Source organism: Canis lupus, chromosome 26 (genome assembly GCF_011100685.1).
Source record: "Canis lupus familiaris isolate Mischka breed German Shepherd chromosome 26, alternate assembly UU_Cfam_GSD_1.0, whole genome shotgun sequence".
Taxonomy (NCBI): domain Eukaryota; kingdom Metazoa; phylum Chordata; class Mammalia; order Carnivora; family Canidae; genus Canis; species Canis lupus.
In genome coordinates this window covers 10,974,034-10,988,108 of record NC_049247.1, presented here as the reverse complement: position 1 = coordinate 10,988,108, position 14,075 = coordinate 10,974,034, and the positions used below count along the sequence as shown (strand labels likewise).

The 14,075-nt window shown below is 53.4% G+C and overlaps 1 protein-coding gene across 3 annotated transcripts in view; it reads right to left on the bottom strand.

The window, feature by feature from the left end:
• TPCN1 (two pore segment channel 1) overlaps positions 1-14,075 on the bottom strand; it is a 62,348-nt gene that overhangs the window by 4,339 nt on the left and 43,934 nt on the right. For all 3 annotated transcript variants that reach the window (XM_038575169.1, XM_038575170.1, XM_038575171.1), the window contains 17 exons: positions 13,135-13,251; positions 12,754-12,878; positions 11,932-11,980; positions 11,306-11,369; positions 10,409-10,453; positions 8,265-8,321; positions 8,131-8,184; positions 7,036-7,108; positions 6,015-6,122; positions 5,049-5,120; positions 4,425-4,514; positions 3,054-3,169; positions 2,231-2,277; positions 1,534-1,602; positions 1,256-1,340; positions 308-447; positions 76-156 (listed from right to left, as the gene is read on the bottom strand). In XM_038575169.1, the coding sequence (XP_038431097.1) occupies positions 76-156; positions 308-447; positions 1,256-1,340; positions 1,534-1,602; positions 2,231-2,277; positions 3,054-3,169; positions 4,425-4,514; positions 5,049-5,120; positions 6,015-6,122; positions 7,036-7,108; positions 8,131-8,184; positions 8,265-8,321; positions 10,409-10,453; positions 11,306-11,369; positions 11,932-11,980; positions 12,754-12,878; positions 13,135-13,251 (1,392 nt within the window). The remainder of the gene's footprint in view (positions 1-75; positions 157-307; positions 448-1,255; positions 1,341-1,533; positions 1,603-2,230; positions 2,278-3,053; positions 3,170-4,424; positions 4,515-5,048; positions 5,121-6,014; positions 6,123-7,035; positions 7,109-8,130; positions 8,185-8,264; positions 8,322-10,408; positions 10,454-11,305; positions 11,370-11,931; positions 11,981-12,753; positions 12,879-13,134; positions 13,252-14,075) is intronic.

Below are 14,075 nucleotides of genomic sequence, written 5' to 3'. Positions count from 1 at the left end.
CTCATCGGCGGGGAGGCCCACTCCCAGGCAGGAGCTCAGGTGGGGTCTAGGCAGCATGGGCAAGGGCACTCTTACCTGAATCTCCTCTTGGTACATCTTAAGGCTCAGGTCACTTTTGGTCCTTGATCTCCGTCCCAGAAACACCACGGTGTTTTGCTAAAAGAAAGTTGTGGAGGCTCAGGGACTGCCCCAGCAGGAGCGCGGGTGCCCAGCCTCAGCCGGCTTGAGGGGCGGACAGCAGGGTAGACCTTCCACAAGGCCGAAACCTGCCCCTCACTCCGTCAGAAGCGGCCTTGAAGCTCCTCACCTCGTGTTTCTCCATCTGAGAGAGGACTGTGAGCAGCCGGGTGATATCCGAGGTGGCTCCTCGCACCTCCCGGTAGAGCTCCAGGACAGCAAGCAGTTCATCTTTGGAGATTTCCTTCTCAAGGGTGATGCCACCATCAACTGTGGGAGGGGAGGCCGGGACTGGGAAGGGGCCTGGCGGTTCTGGCCAGGTCTGGTTCAGCCCTCCTCCCCATCGCCCTGGCAGTTCCCTGTGTTCCCTCTCGGAGCAAACCAGCATCAGTACAACATGCCCCCCACTTCCTGCCTGCCTGGCACTCACACCCTCTCCCCTCCCTTTGCTGTGGGTGTTGGGGTGCTGTCGGGCCAGCAGCTTATAGGGGATAGAGTTTTGGCATGGAGCCAGGTGGCCTGATAAGACACAGATGTGGAAATAAGTAATAGGTATGTGGTGGTTTTGACGGAGAATCCGGAAGGATCAGTATGCACAAAGCTCTGCAACCCGGAAGAAGAGAGGCGATGATCAGAGCTACGATCAAGTTGCAGAAGGATGAACCACTGGTACAACATTCACACCCTTTAAATCTAGAACTGCACTGTGAACATGTTATTTAGAAATGTGGAGATCATAGAGAAGGGGACAGCCAGCTGTGATGACAGTGTGCGGGGGTGTGGGAAGGCGGGGCACAGGGCTGCTGCGTTCACAATAAGCCTGTCTCTGCTCTGCAATTTTTCTAATCTCGGACGTGGATTGTTTTTATTTTGAACGTGAGATTGAGAGCATTCTTCTGTCATTAAGTATTTGAAAATCAATGCACATGAGAGACATAACAGATCAGCCAGCAGATAAGCTAAACTGCCAGGAGCCTGGACAACCAGACAGCGGGACTGGACAGCAAAAAAAGCTGACAGCTGGGCAGCCAGCCAGATGAGCAGCGGGCATGCTCCGGCCACAGCTGCTTGCACAGACCTTCCGAGTCCTGGTTCTTGCGGCTGTAGTTCATTCGGAAGACGAAGGCTTCAAGGATGAAGGCGACAATGATAGTCATCACCACCTGACCGGGCGCAGAGAGAGAGGGTGGGTGAGAATGTGAGCTGCTGCAGGGCCCACAGCCAGTGGAGCCAGGTGGGATGCTGCCGCCTGGTCTTGGCCCTTCCTCCCCGGGGGCTCCTGCCCACCAGGCTGGGGCAGCTGGAGACTCAGGAGTGGGGAAGGGCGGAGAGTGTCCCATGGCCCCAGGGACCTACCATGGTCACGATGTAAAAAGTCATGAAGTACAGACGGCTCCAGTGTGAGGTCTGAGAGGTGACACCTTCCTGGGGACAAGGGGAGGCAGCCAGTGAGTGAGCAGCGGGGTGGGGCCGGGTCGCTGTGTGCTTGGGCTGCTCCAGGGTCCCCTGCATGCCCAGCTCTTTACAGACCCTACCCAATTTGCCTGGGGTTGTGGGAAACACAGAAGAGGGACCTCGCTCCCCGGATCTAAAAACCCCTCTGTGCTGCATAAGCCCTGGATGCTCCCTAGGGTGCAGGGTTCAGGACTAACCCAGGTAGTCTTGGTTCCAAGCAGGGATGGCACTTAGAAGAGTTTAAGGAATGGAAAACAAAACCCAACAAGGCTTGCCACACTGTTTCTTGGTCAAAGAGTCCCTCCCACAGTGGTTGGAGGAGGACAGAGATCCACAGGCTAACTGGCATCTCCTGGCCCCCAGGGGATGTATGGGGTGGGCAGGCATGGAAGCCACGTCTAGCAAATGCAGAGGGGTGGCTCCTGGGGCCCAGCCCACACTGTGGGCTCTCCACAGAACCCCAACCCTGTGTGACCCAGGACCCCAACCCCGACAGGGAACAGAAGAGTGACATATCCCCATCTGGGGCCAGGCAAGACCAGAGCTGGTCTCAGAGGATGGTGGGCAGAGGCCCCCAGGAGCTGACTGAGGTCCTTACCATAATGATGTACCAGTTGTTGACAACTGTGAGCTCGAACAAGGTCACTGCCAAAGGCAAGGGAGAGCGAGGAGTATTTCAATCAGAATCACTTTTTCAAAGTCTATTTCAAGTAGCCTCTCTCCACCTATCCGGGGTGCCATGTACCTAAATGATGGCATCCCCGTCTGCCAGCCTGGGCTGAGTCCTAGAAGTATCAGCCAAAGCTTCCCCTGAGCGCCCACCCCACAGGGAGTGCTGCCATCTTGGCCTGTCCCCCAAAGGGCGCTCCCTGTGCCTATGACAAACCAGGGCTGGGGCTGGGCAGCAGGGAAAGAGTGGGAGACACAGGAGAGGGACCACAAAAACTCTCCCACGAGAGCTACTCCGACCTGACTTGGTATAGATCCAGGATGCCAGGAGGGGCTCCCTTTCCCTCTTGAGCTGTGCCCTGCCCCTGCCCCAGCCTCTCCATGGAACCCAGGAGCACTGCCATGTGGGCCTGAGCTGGGGTCAGCATAGGGCACTTGGCAGGTTGGTATGGCTGTCCCACCCTGCAACTGTGGGGTTGTGACTGGGGGTGGGTTCCCTGGCCTCAGGCTTCCCCCGCTCTCGGCAAAGCACGGAGCCCCTCTGCTCCCAGGAACGAAACCTGGTGGTGAGTGAGTGCTGGGATCTGGCCTGGCCTGCACCCCTGTGGCGGGGTAAACCACAGCCTCCATGGAGGCTCAGGAGGACTCCAGAAAGCATAGCAAATGGCCAGGAAGGGGGAGGCGTCAGACAGCTCTGCTAGGCCACACCTGGGGCCTGCAGTGACTGTCCCACCAGTGGCCTCTGCACTCACCAAAGCTGTTTAGGATGTTGTCAAAGTTATTAAGATAGTAGTAGCCTTCGTCCACAACGGTCCTGTTGCCCACGGTGTGATTGAGCCAGCGGTAGGCATCAGATACTGTGCTCGTACTGGCCAGGGAGACAGAGGGGCAGAAGGGAAGGTCACGTGGAAATTGGGTCACCTCGACAGAGGACAAAAGGTTTAAGCAAACCCAGCTCTGCCCAGGGAGCCTCTGTGGCTGGCCCAGCACCCAGCTCTCTGGCCCATGGGAAGCCCTCGGCTCCTCTCAGCAGTCGGGTGTTGGTGGGAACTCCTGGGCTCACTCCCGGCTTATCTGCATCCACTTGGCATTTCTCTGCTACCAGCTAAGCCCTCTCCCTCCCAGATACAGGAGGGAGACACAGGGCAGGGAGAGGAAGACAGTGTCTCCCCTGGTTCTCCCGTCTGGGATCTGCTCTAGAGCCTGGGTGCCGGGCAGTGACCCCATGGAGCAGAAAGCTCCTTGCTGGGCTTGCCCCAGCCCCGGGCAGCAGTGCTCTAGAAGGCTGCCGGGTTCGGAGAGCTTATTTGCTGTTTTCCTTCCAATCCTTTATGGCTGGTGTGTTAACGCTCATGCTGAGGTTTCTACTCTGGTCCTTGGTCCCCCAGGGAACTTGTTCAGAAGGCAGAGTCCCAGGCCTCATGCCGCTGCCCCGCTGGCTCTGCGCACTGCCAGGTTGTGGCCCACTGCTACGGGCCTCTGGTTCTGAGCTCAGCCTGACTCTCAAAACGGCTGCCAGTGCCTTTGTAAGGAGTTTGTGCTTGAGGCCTTATGGGATAATTTTAAAGAGAGCGCCGTGACTCGAGAATTAATGCCAGGGGACACTGCTTTCATTGTGGTGGCTTCAGGAAAGGAGAGGCTATGGGAGCTTGTGCTCCCCACGCTCTACCCCTGCCCCCAAAGGCCTTCCTGTGGGTATCTGTCTGCCTGGGTTGATGTGTCTGCCCAGTGCCCATGGTCCCCAGAGAAGTAGGGGGAAGCCATGGAACTCACACCTCAGACTACTCCTGGTTCTGGGGTGGCCTTCAGACCTCAGCCCCAAGGGCAGGTGATGGAGGGCTGCTTGGGGACAGGGAAACTTGCTCAGATGTCCTCACTTCAGAGACATCCCCAATTCCAGGTCCCTCCCTTAGCTACGGCACTGAACTAAGCCCCCCCCCCCCAAATGCAAAGCAAAGGGATTCCAGGGCTTTGAAGGGTGCTCCAGGGCTTGTGTCCCTGAGGCCCCAAGGCTGCGGGAGACCCACACGGTTAGCCTGGGGGGCGCACCAGTCCTGGTTTGGGTCCTCCGAAAAAACAGGCTGCTTGGGGGCAGGCAAGGCAAGGCCCCAATGTGTACTCACTTGCAGCAGTTGGGGTAGAGGATTCCACAGAAGAATTCCATGCCCACGATGGCGAAGGAGTAGTAAAAGATGAGCAGGGTGAGGCCCAGGCTAGGGAGGAGGGTCAGAAGGGACAGAGTGATTTGGGGCCAGGCGGGAGAGACCGGCGCCTCCGGCAGCCCCAGTATCCTCAGACCCACTGCGCTGACTGATGGACAGGCATGCCCCTAGCCAGGTTTACCAACTGGAAAGTGTCTGCAGGGAAGGGGCCTTGTGATTCAGGTCTGAGGTCAAAACCAGCTCGAATCAGGACTCTAGTAACAGATGCCCCTTTACCAGAGATTCACCCCTTACCTGTGAAGGTAGACTCACAGGTGACCCCTTACCTGTGAATGTAGACACAGGTGGTAAGTGAGTTGACAGCTCCCTGCCCTCCCTACTAAATATTTCAGACAGGTCAGTGGAGAAAAGTGGTACCAGGGAGACCCGAGGTGGTCCACATTTCAGTCTCCTTGGAGACCCGTCAGACCCTCGATGTCAGTCCTTTCCAGGCCTCCTCCTCTCCCCCGACTACCGCCCAGCTGTCCCCCTAGGGGCACAAGCCTCGTGGCGCCTGGCCCTGGGGGCCGGGAGGTGGGGCAGTACCTGGCCATCCGGGGCAGCAGCTCAAACATGGTGTCCAGCACATTACGGTAGCGCTTTTTCAACTTAAACAACCTGAGGGAAGAGACCCGATGGTGCTCAGATGCCGGTGTGGCTGCATCCCCCGCTCCCGGGCATGGGCGGAGGTGGGGAGACAGCCCCAGGGCATCTCCCTGGCCTCTTCCTTGGGGGAGGAGGCAGCAGCGGCTATGCACTGCCATTTACCAACAGGGCCAGGAGGCAAGCCCCAGAAAGAAGGGAACAGAAGCCATGCCTTCAGAGGAGTCAGGAACATGGAGGCTCGGCAGCTCAGCTGGCCACCACATACGGGGAGGAAGCTGACATTCGCCCGACCCCAGCCACCAACACTGGGGCACCGCTGCAGGTTCTTCTAGCGAGACCCTGCCCCCTGACCACCATCCCCACCTCCATGTCTCCTTCCAGGAAGGCCACGAATGGGATCATAGCTTGATACCCACAAGGATACCGAGACTTCTGAAGACCCCTAGGTGCTAAGGGGGGCGGGGGTCTCTATGGAGAGCTGCCTCACTGATTCCCCGCAGCCGTCTCTGTGGAAAAGGTGAGACTAAGGGAGGGTTTTTCTTGACAAGAGACTGTGCCAGGAAAGCATGGGGGCCCCTCAAAGATCCCCTTGCACCCTCGGAGGCTGTGGCATTCTGGTTTATGACTCTGAGCATATGTGTTTCTATGGCTGCAGCTGATACCTGCTGCAGGCCAAGGTCACCTGAGCCATGGGCCACGCTCTTCCTCCACAGTCAGGGGCAACTGGATCCCTGTGATGTGAGGAGGCACAGCAGGCCACACACTCCCCCCACAGGTGGAGACAGGGCCTGATGCCTCTGTAGCGGGGTGCATCTCTGACACGAGGCTTGTGAATCTTCGGGTTCCTTCCCCCCACTTCCCAGACCAGTCCCAAGGCTTTCCCCACCCTGCCCCTGCCCCTGTCACCTGAGCAGCTGGAGGGGACGCAGGACCACTATGAAATAAAAGGGCTCCATGTTGAAGGCCAGAGCCAGCAGTCCCAGAAAGGCAAACAGAGTGACAGAGAAGTCGAACCTGGGAGGGTGAGGGAGAAGCCGTGGTCCAAATGGCCTGCCCAGGCCTGCCTCCCTCCCACAGCTCCCCACTCCCCAGCCCCGGTTTCAGTGCTCCCTTCCCAGGGGCCCACATGCTGACCCCAGCAGGGGCAGCTTCCTGCCGCCCTGGGGTTTCTGAGGCCAGCTTGGCTGGACCCCCAGGCACAGCAGACACAGTAGGGATCAGAAATCCCATCCTGAAGGTCCTGCCCTATTCTAGTGGCAGATGTCGGGTTATATGGGTGACCACTGACCCTGATGAGCTTCCTAAGGGAAGGGGTGGAATGGGCAGGTGGGATTCCCACCTGGAGGCTAGTCAGCCAGCCCTGCTCGAGGTAGGGGGCCTTCTTGCCTCTTCAGAAGTGCACGAAGACCCCAAAAACAGCATGGCGCACATCCTACTACTGCTCTTCCTGGACCCTTCTCTATTTGTCAAGGCTACGACCTCGTGAGGACAGGCTGATGCCATGGAGGCATTAACTTGGGTGGGTGGTAAGTGGCCTCTGAGGTCTCTGTGGAACAGCGTCTCTTTACCACCCCAGCCAGCTGCCAACCACGACTGGTAGTGGAGCCGCCTTCTCCATTAGTATCATGGTTTTTACAGAGATAAGAGCCTCATTGTCAGGGATGGGTGTGGGGGCCCATGACTAGCTAGAGCCAGCCAGCCTGAGGACCCTGAAGAGCCACCACGAATTGTTCTAGGATGAACAGAAAAAAGGGGGCCTGAGAGTAAGACAAGAGCCTGACCCAGGCAGAACGGCGCCAGGAGACAAGAGCCCTGTCCTGCCCTCGGCCCCTCCTTCTGCCACTGCAGAACACGGTGTGCGCTGTGAGTATGTAGGGAGGGGGCCCGCGACCGTCAGTCTCAGTTAAGAAACACGCTCTCCACTCACAGATTCCACCCGGAGGACAGGTATTCAAGGGGACCAAGGCCAGCAACCTTCAGGAATAGCTCCACCCCGTAGACTGTGAACAGGAGGAGGCAGTTAGCAGGGGCCCCAACCACAGCCTCTCCCACACTTGGACTGGCTTCGTCTCCCTCTGAGGCTCTTCTGAGGTCTCCAGCCTCCCCCACAGGTCATGTCACACCCATACCCCATTGTGAGTGTACAGCCTCCAGAGGGGCCCAGCCCAGGAGCTGGTCAACTGGGACTACTTGCTTAAGAGGAGGTACCCCCGCCCCCTCTTTGGGAATGGCCCAGCCATCTGTCCATCGACCAGACAGTTCCTGAGCACCTTTCCCGTGCTTGGCACTGTGTTGGATGTGCAGCAGTGCACAACGCAGCACAGCACACACTTGCATGTTGCTTAGGGTCCAGACAGGAAGAAGCATGGTGCTTAGCACTCAGGGATGTTTAGATATAAAGGAGGAGGAAGACTGTCTGACAGTGCAGTGGGGGGTGGGGGGGTGGTGCAGGGGGTGAGTGCACCAGGCAGAGAAAGCAGCCTGTACAAAGAGTCAGGGTAAGAAGGGGCACCAGTGGTGGGGAGCAGGTCACTGTTCAGGAGGGCTGTGGGCTGGGACAAGGGTGGGGTGCTGGTGGGGGGGCAGTGAGAGAGGAAGCTGAGCGACCCCGTGCAGCCAGGCAGTGTGAGTTACATCCAGTGTGAGTTACATCCAGACGGGCGTGGGATGGAATCAGACTCCATTTCTGCTCCATTCTCATCAAGCCTCCCCATTTTCAAGAAGAGCCATGAGGCCCTCAAGCAAATGCAAGTTCTCCCTAGCCAGGGTTTAAAACCTGTAGTTCAGGGATGCCTGGGTGGCTCAGTGGTTTAGCACCTGCCTTCAGCACAGGGTGTGATCCTGGAGACCCAGGATCGAGTCCCGCATCAGGCTCGCTGCATGGAGCCTGCTTCTCCCTCTGCCTGTGTCTCTGTCTCTCTCTCTGTGTGTGTCTCTCATGAATAAATACATACAATCTTAAATAAATAAACAAACAAACAAATAAAACCTGTAGTTCAGCAAAGCCACATCAGAAACCTACTAGTCAGAAAGACGACGTAACTCCAGGGCACGTGCTTAGAGAAGAAGTTCCCGCCTGTAAGACATGAAGCAGGAGGTCAAGTGGTGGGGTCAGGAGTGCCCACAGGACAGGCTGGTCCCCTAGCCAGGGCTCACCTTTCAGCATGAAGGTCTCCACGAGGATCCAGACCCCATTGACAGCCACCACCAAGTCTGCAAACAGGCCCATAATAGAGAGAGAAAGCACAGATGGGTGTGCAAATCCATAGCTCACAGCTGCCGCCCCCCTGGCTACTCTCCTGGCAGCCCTAGGAGATGCTCTGCACACCCACATGATAGATGATGGCTTCTTTCCACTTAGTGCTTTTACCACATGAGCTACATCAACTGGTGGTTTCACTTAGAAAATGGCCACAGATTTCTAAAAACATGTTCTGTGTCACTGTAGGGAAACCAGTTGTTTCAGCAAAACCTACAGATTACTCCAAGTTGGTGTAAAAGATGTTGAGTATTAAAATGTCTGTTCTTTCCTAGAGACATGTGATTTTAAGATGACTGCATGAACTAGTTAGTAAAATTACATATTCATTTGGCCTCTTACATAGCAATCCCACTTCTAGGGATCCACCCCCATGAGATACTAGCAAAACACAAAACAATCTGTACTGCAAGCCATTTGCTAGAGAACTGTTTATGAGAACAAAAATGTAGAAGTGCCCTAAAAGATCAACAGGGGATCTTTTTCCCTGATCATAGTTGGATCAACTATGACATGTTCACAAAATGGTAAAGTATCAACTCTAAAAAGAAACGAGGAACATCTCTATATATTAATGGGGAGTGGTCTCTGGGATACACTGTTAACTGAAAAAAAGCAAGGTGGAAAAAGTGTATAGGTATTGTCATTGATTTAAGACATGGGGATAGGCATCCATATGCATCTACTTATAGTTTTTATAAAATGGAAGAAGAGACCAAAAAAAAAGTTACCCAGTAGAGGAGGTTTGACAGGATGTAAACGATGTATCCTTAAACATACTTTTATAGATCTGACTTGGAACCATATAGATAATTTACGTAAGTATAAAACAAAAATTAAATGTAAAAAAAAGCAACACCTGAAAATCAAAAATAAAATTAAATAAAGAAACCTAAATGCATATCCAGTTGGTGACACACTCAACGGGGAGAAGAATTCTTATAAGTGACCTTACCACCTGGTAATGTAAACATATGTCCCTGGAATGGCGCTCTAGTTGCTGTGTTGTCGGGACTGTGTTGGGACTAGTGTCTGGAGATGGTTATGAGTCTACTGTGAGGTACAGCAAATGAGTAGTTGTGTGAGTGGTGTTGGCAACCAGGATTTGCCAGTATTTTAAGACGGGGGGGTGGGGAGGGTATCTGGATATGAAAGAATGAGGGAGTTAGATAAAAATGCAATAGTACTGAATTTGAATTTAAAAAGTCAGGATAAACTCCCGATATAGTTTATCTTTAAAAACAAAAATCCTACCTCTGTCCATGGAAAGGCCTTGAAATAATAACCAACTCCAAGCAGTGAACACCTTTAGCATTTCAAACTGTGGTCTCTAAACACCATTTCCCACCAAATGGAACCAGAATTCCTTAGAAAGACTGAATCCAATCAAGCTTCTCCATGAGTACTGTCCAAGAGGACTTCCTAGGACAAAAGAAATGTCCTCCTCTGTGCTGTCCAACTAGTAGTCATTAGCTATATGTGGTGACTGAGCACTTGAGATGTGGCTCCTGTGGCTTTTTTCACTTGAGTTGCTTAAATTTAAATAATCACACCTGGCAAATTGCTACTGCATTGGGCAATACAACTCTACCTATAACTACCGAATGGCAGAAAATAAACAACAGAGGAGCATGCAAAAACAAGACTGAAGGCCAAACAGTCCTGTTTCTTCAACTAAATGTCACAAGACAGAGAAAGGGGATGGAAGAGAAACCTACAGATAGAAATAGACTTAAGTGACAGACCACATCCTGTGGTTCTGAAATCTGCTTCCAAAATCTCCAGGTCTAGGGAAGAGATGATGAGCTACCATGAGGGTACAGATGGATAGAAATACTGGCCATGGGGTGACAGCTGTTGAAGCTGGGCGATGGGTACATGGATGCTCATTATCATCTCCCCACTTTTATACATGCTTGGAATTTTCTAAAATAAAAAGTCAGCAACATGGCTGCAGGGCTAATCTCTTGACTCTCCATGTTCTGGAATGGTAAAAGACTCAGGCAGGAAGGGGCCTAGAACTGTGGTATGTCACACTTACACATGAAGTACTGGAAGGCCTTGGATTTCACAAGGATATTAATTCCTATTTGAAGAGAAGAAATGTTAACATTGAAATCTTCATTGGCAAGTACACATTCCCTACCGCACACTTCACACCCATGAGCAGTCAGGGTGTTTATGCCCAGGAGTGAGGAAGGAAGGGTATGCTCTGAGGATGACCCCATGCCTGTGTTCAGGCCAGACCACACAGCCAACTGCTGCTTGAGAGAGAGTCCAGGCAGCCCGGAGCCAGGTGGGAGCACAGTGAAGCTTTGTTGGCCACCACTAACTTTAACTTGCCACTGGACTCAGCCGGGAGCTATTGATTCAACCACTTGAGTAACTATCACTCCACAGAATCAAAAACCCTCTAAAGAATCTGGACTAAGAGCAGAGCCCAAAGCCCTAGCTGCAGGAGAAATCATGATATATGATACACTGTCTTTACTCTTGTGCATCACTGCCCACGCCCAGGCTTCAGCCTTTTTGCACAAGAAATCCCCCGCGAGCTAACCATACCCTTCCATGCAACTTCAAAACTGGCATTCAGTGAAGGGGCAACACCTGGATTTTAAAATTCTGAATGTTATGCTGTGCAAGCATGATGTCAGGGATCATATACATGAGCTATTTATCCTTCCACAGGAGGATGGCCTGAATACACTAGAGGGTACAAAGGCAGATTTGAGAACGGAATGGATAATGGAATCCTACTACCTTTTTAAAAATGCACTTATTTGCCTGCTGGGGTGACCACACTGTTGGTCTCTCATACACACACAGACATTCAGACACACACATACAGGCACACCCTCTGAGCATGTGCTCATCTGTGGTCTCTGGAAACCTCCATCTGTCCCCAGCTGCCAAGATGTCATATTCAGGTCAACCTTACCTTTGAAGATGAGGAATGCTGTTCTGGGAAGCTCATCAAACCAGTGTTCTCTATTTCTCTTTGCCTGGCCAGGAAACAGGGCCACAGAGAGGGGCTGTTAGGACCAGTGATGCGGACCATCCTGCGGGCCTGGATGCCGTTTGTTTACCCTGCTCCCCTGGCTAACTTGGGCAACAATGAAAACAGAGATCTATCAATGACAAAGATGCCAATGTCCAGGAAGCATGTAAACGGAGCCATGTCCATGCCTTCTTTTTGTATAGTCCTGAAAATAACAGCAAGTAGGGATCATCGTTCTCCCATTTCCCTGGTGAGACAAGCCTTGGAAAGGTTCGATAACTTGCCCAATGTCAGTGACTAATGGGGTCTGCCTGAGACTCGGTGCTCTTAACCAAGAAGCTACAGTGCAAATGTCAGAGCATATTGTAGGGGGGCCACCTGTAATCCTGCAGTGCGGGCAGCCAAGCCAAGCCGAGAGCTGAGTTGTCCCAGCCAGTGGGGAAGCAGCTGGGCCAAGCAGCTGGGCCGCTGGTGTGCTCAGTCTCATTCCCCTCCCCCATCACCCCTCCCCCCCAGCAGTTAGCCCGCCCTGTCTCTGGTCTTTGGTCCCACTCACAAGCACTCACCTTCCATTTCAAGGCAGCGACTTCATAAATATCATAAAAGTCCTTCAGGCTGTTGTAAGCAGCATGAAAAGGTAAAAAAAAAAAAAAAAAAAAAATCAGAACCTGTTCCCACTGAGCTTCAGGTCTCCCTTGACCACCTGTGGTCCCCTTTAATGGCGGAGGGGACATCTGTGAGTTTCAGTACCTCAGTGCCCCAACGACCCTTACCTGGGGGCATTTGATCTCCTCCAGGTGCCATGCATCTATACTAACCACTGACAGCTTGAATTGCCCTGGGTTACTCTAATTCTTAAATGGACAGGGACAGAGCTGCCTCTAGCAGAGGACTTAATGGGATAGCTGGGACTGAGTTCAGCCTGGACAGAGCTTGTTTACTGGTGTTGCCATAGCTGGCCCGCTTCCTTCCTCAGGAAGAGGGTTCTGGTCATCAGCAGTCTGGAAGACCAAGATCTGCCCATGCAGATCTCGGGGCTGGTTCTGCAGGCTCTTCCAGGGGCGTGTGTGTGTGTGTGTGTGTGTGTGTGTGTGTATGCGCAAGCATGCACATTCACCTGGCTCACATGGGATTACCCCCCTCACTCAGGGCTGGAGAGCAACTGGTGGGGCCAGCTCATTTCTTTTGTGTCAAGCCAGCTTGGACTGGGCTTCTGTTACTTGTAAGAATAAATCTGATGAATGATACTATCTACTAGAAGAATCTCTGTGGAGAAAACTAGTCTCTCACAAGCTTCTTTGCCCACCAACCTCCTGGTACCTTGGCTCGCTCCAGTCCCTCTTGTGAATGCCTTTGGCCACCCCGCCCCACCTGGCATCCACTCTCACCTGAGCAGAGGTGTGTTGCTCTGATTCAGGGCCTTAAAAGTAAGATAACGCTCCCTGGCACTCATCCGGGGCCTGTAGAAGCGCATCAGGCCTTCAAACTGCCTGTAGGAGATGCCGGCGGGCCTCTGCGGGGAGAGGGCAGGTGGCCATGGAAACATGGGAAAATACAGAGCCCAGACTGCCCCTTCCATTGGTGGCAGCTACTATGGATGCCCAGGACAGCAAAGGATCCCAGGGCACACTACTCTTTCTTGTTCTCTCAGGGGCAGAACTCCTGGTTTCTAAAGCTGCTGGCCCTGCCGTGCCTAGGGGACTGTTCAGGGCAAGTGAAGGGCAGCAGGGACCACACCCCTCCCTGGTCCGGCCCCCACCCCTCCCTACCCGTTGGCTGATGAGCAGGCAGTAGGCATGCTGGATGGCGGTTCGCTTATGCAGCAGCAAAGACTTGAACTTGCGTTTCTCAATATCATTGAAGGTGTCGAACACAACAGCCAGAAGCTATAAGGGAAGAACACGGGACTTGGCTCCCCTGCGTGGTGGGGTCTCAAGGAGTGGGGGAGTTCCAGCCACCCCACAAGGGGGGCCTGAGAAGACCCTCCCACCTGCCCCTTGCATATGAGGCTTATTCCCTAAGCATCAGCAGAGGAAGGCCATCCACTATCACTTGCAAATTTTCTCTCTTGGGATACATAAAGTCATTATTATACATTCCCCCGGTGCTTCTCTGCGCCTGAGTTCATGACTGGCTGGGCAGGTTTTCTAAGGTGAAGCATCAAGAGAAACACACTGGGTTCTACACCCAATTCCCCCATATGACAGCCGGGGAGCCGAGGGCCATCCCAGCCTCAGAGCAGGAAGGAACAGCATGGCACAGAGTGCTTCTACCTGCATACCCTTGTTCCTGATCCCGATGAGCCACAGCTTCATGCATTGGCCCCAGAACTCAGAGTGGTGGGGTAGCCTGCCCTCCGGGGTACAACATGCCTGGGCTGCCTAATTCTAGAGCTGGCATATTAACGATGCAGTCTGCATTGTCAAAGGGTGATGGGGGGCGGGGGGGCAGGAGCAGAATTGAAAGAATGCTTTTTTGGGAAACACTTTCTTTTTCTCTCAAAAATACTTTGAGGGAAACTCTCTTGTCTTTTCCATCCCTTCAAATCGATCTTTTGTTTTAGGTCAAGGGAGGGTCAGCAAATTTTTTCTGTAGAGGGACAGATAGCAAATATTTTAGGCTCCGAAGGCCAGATGGTGTCTGTTGAAACTACTCAACCCTGCAGCTGTAGCATGAAATCAGCCACAGATGATGCGTCAACAAATGGATG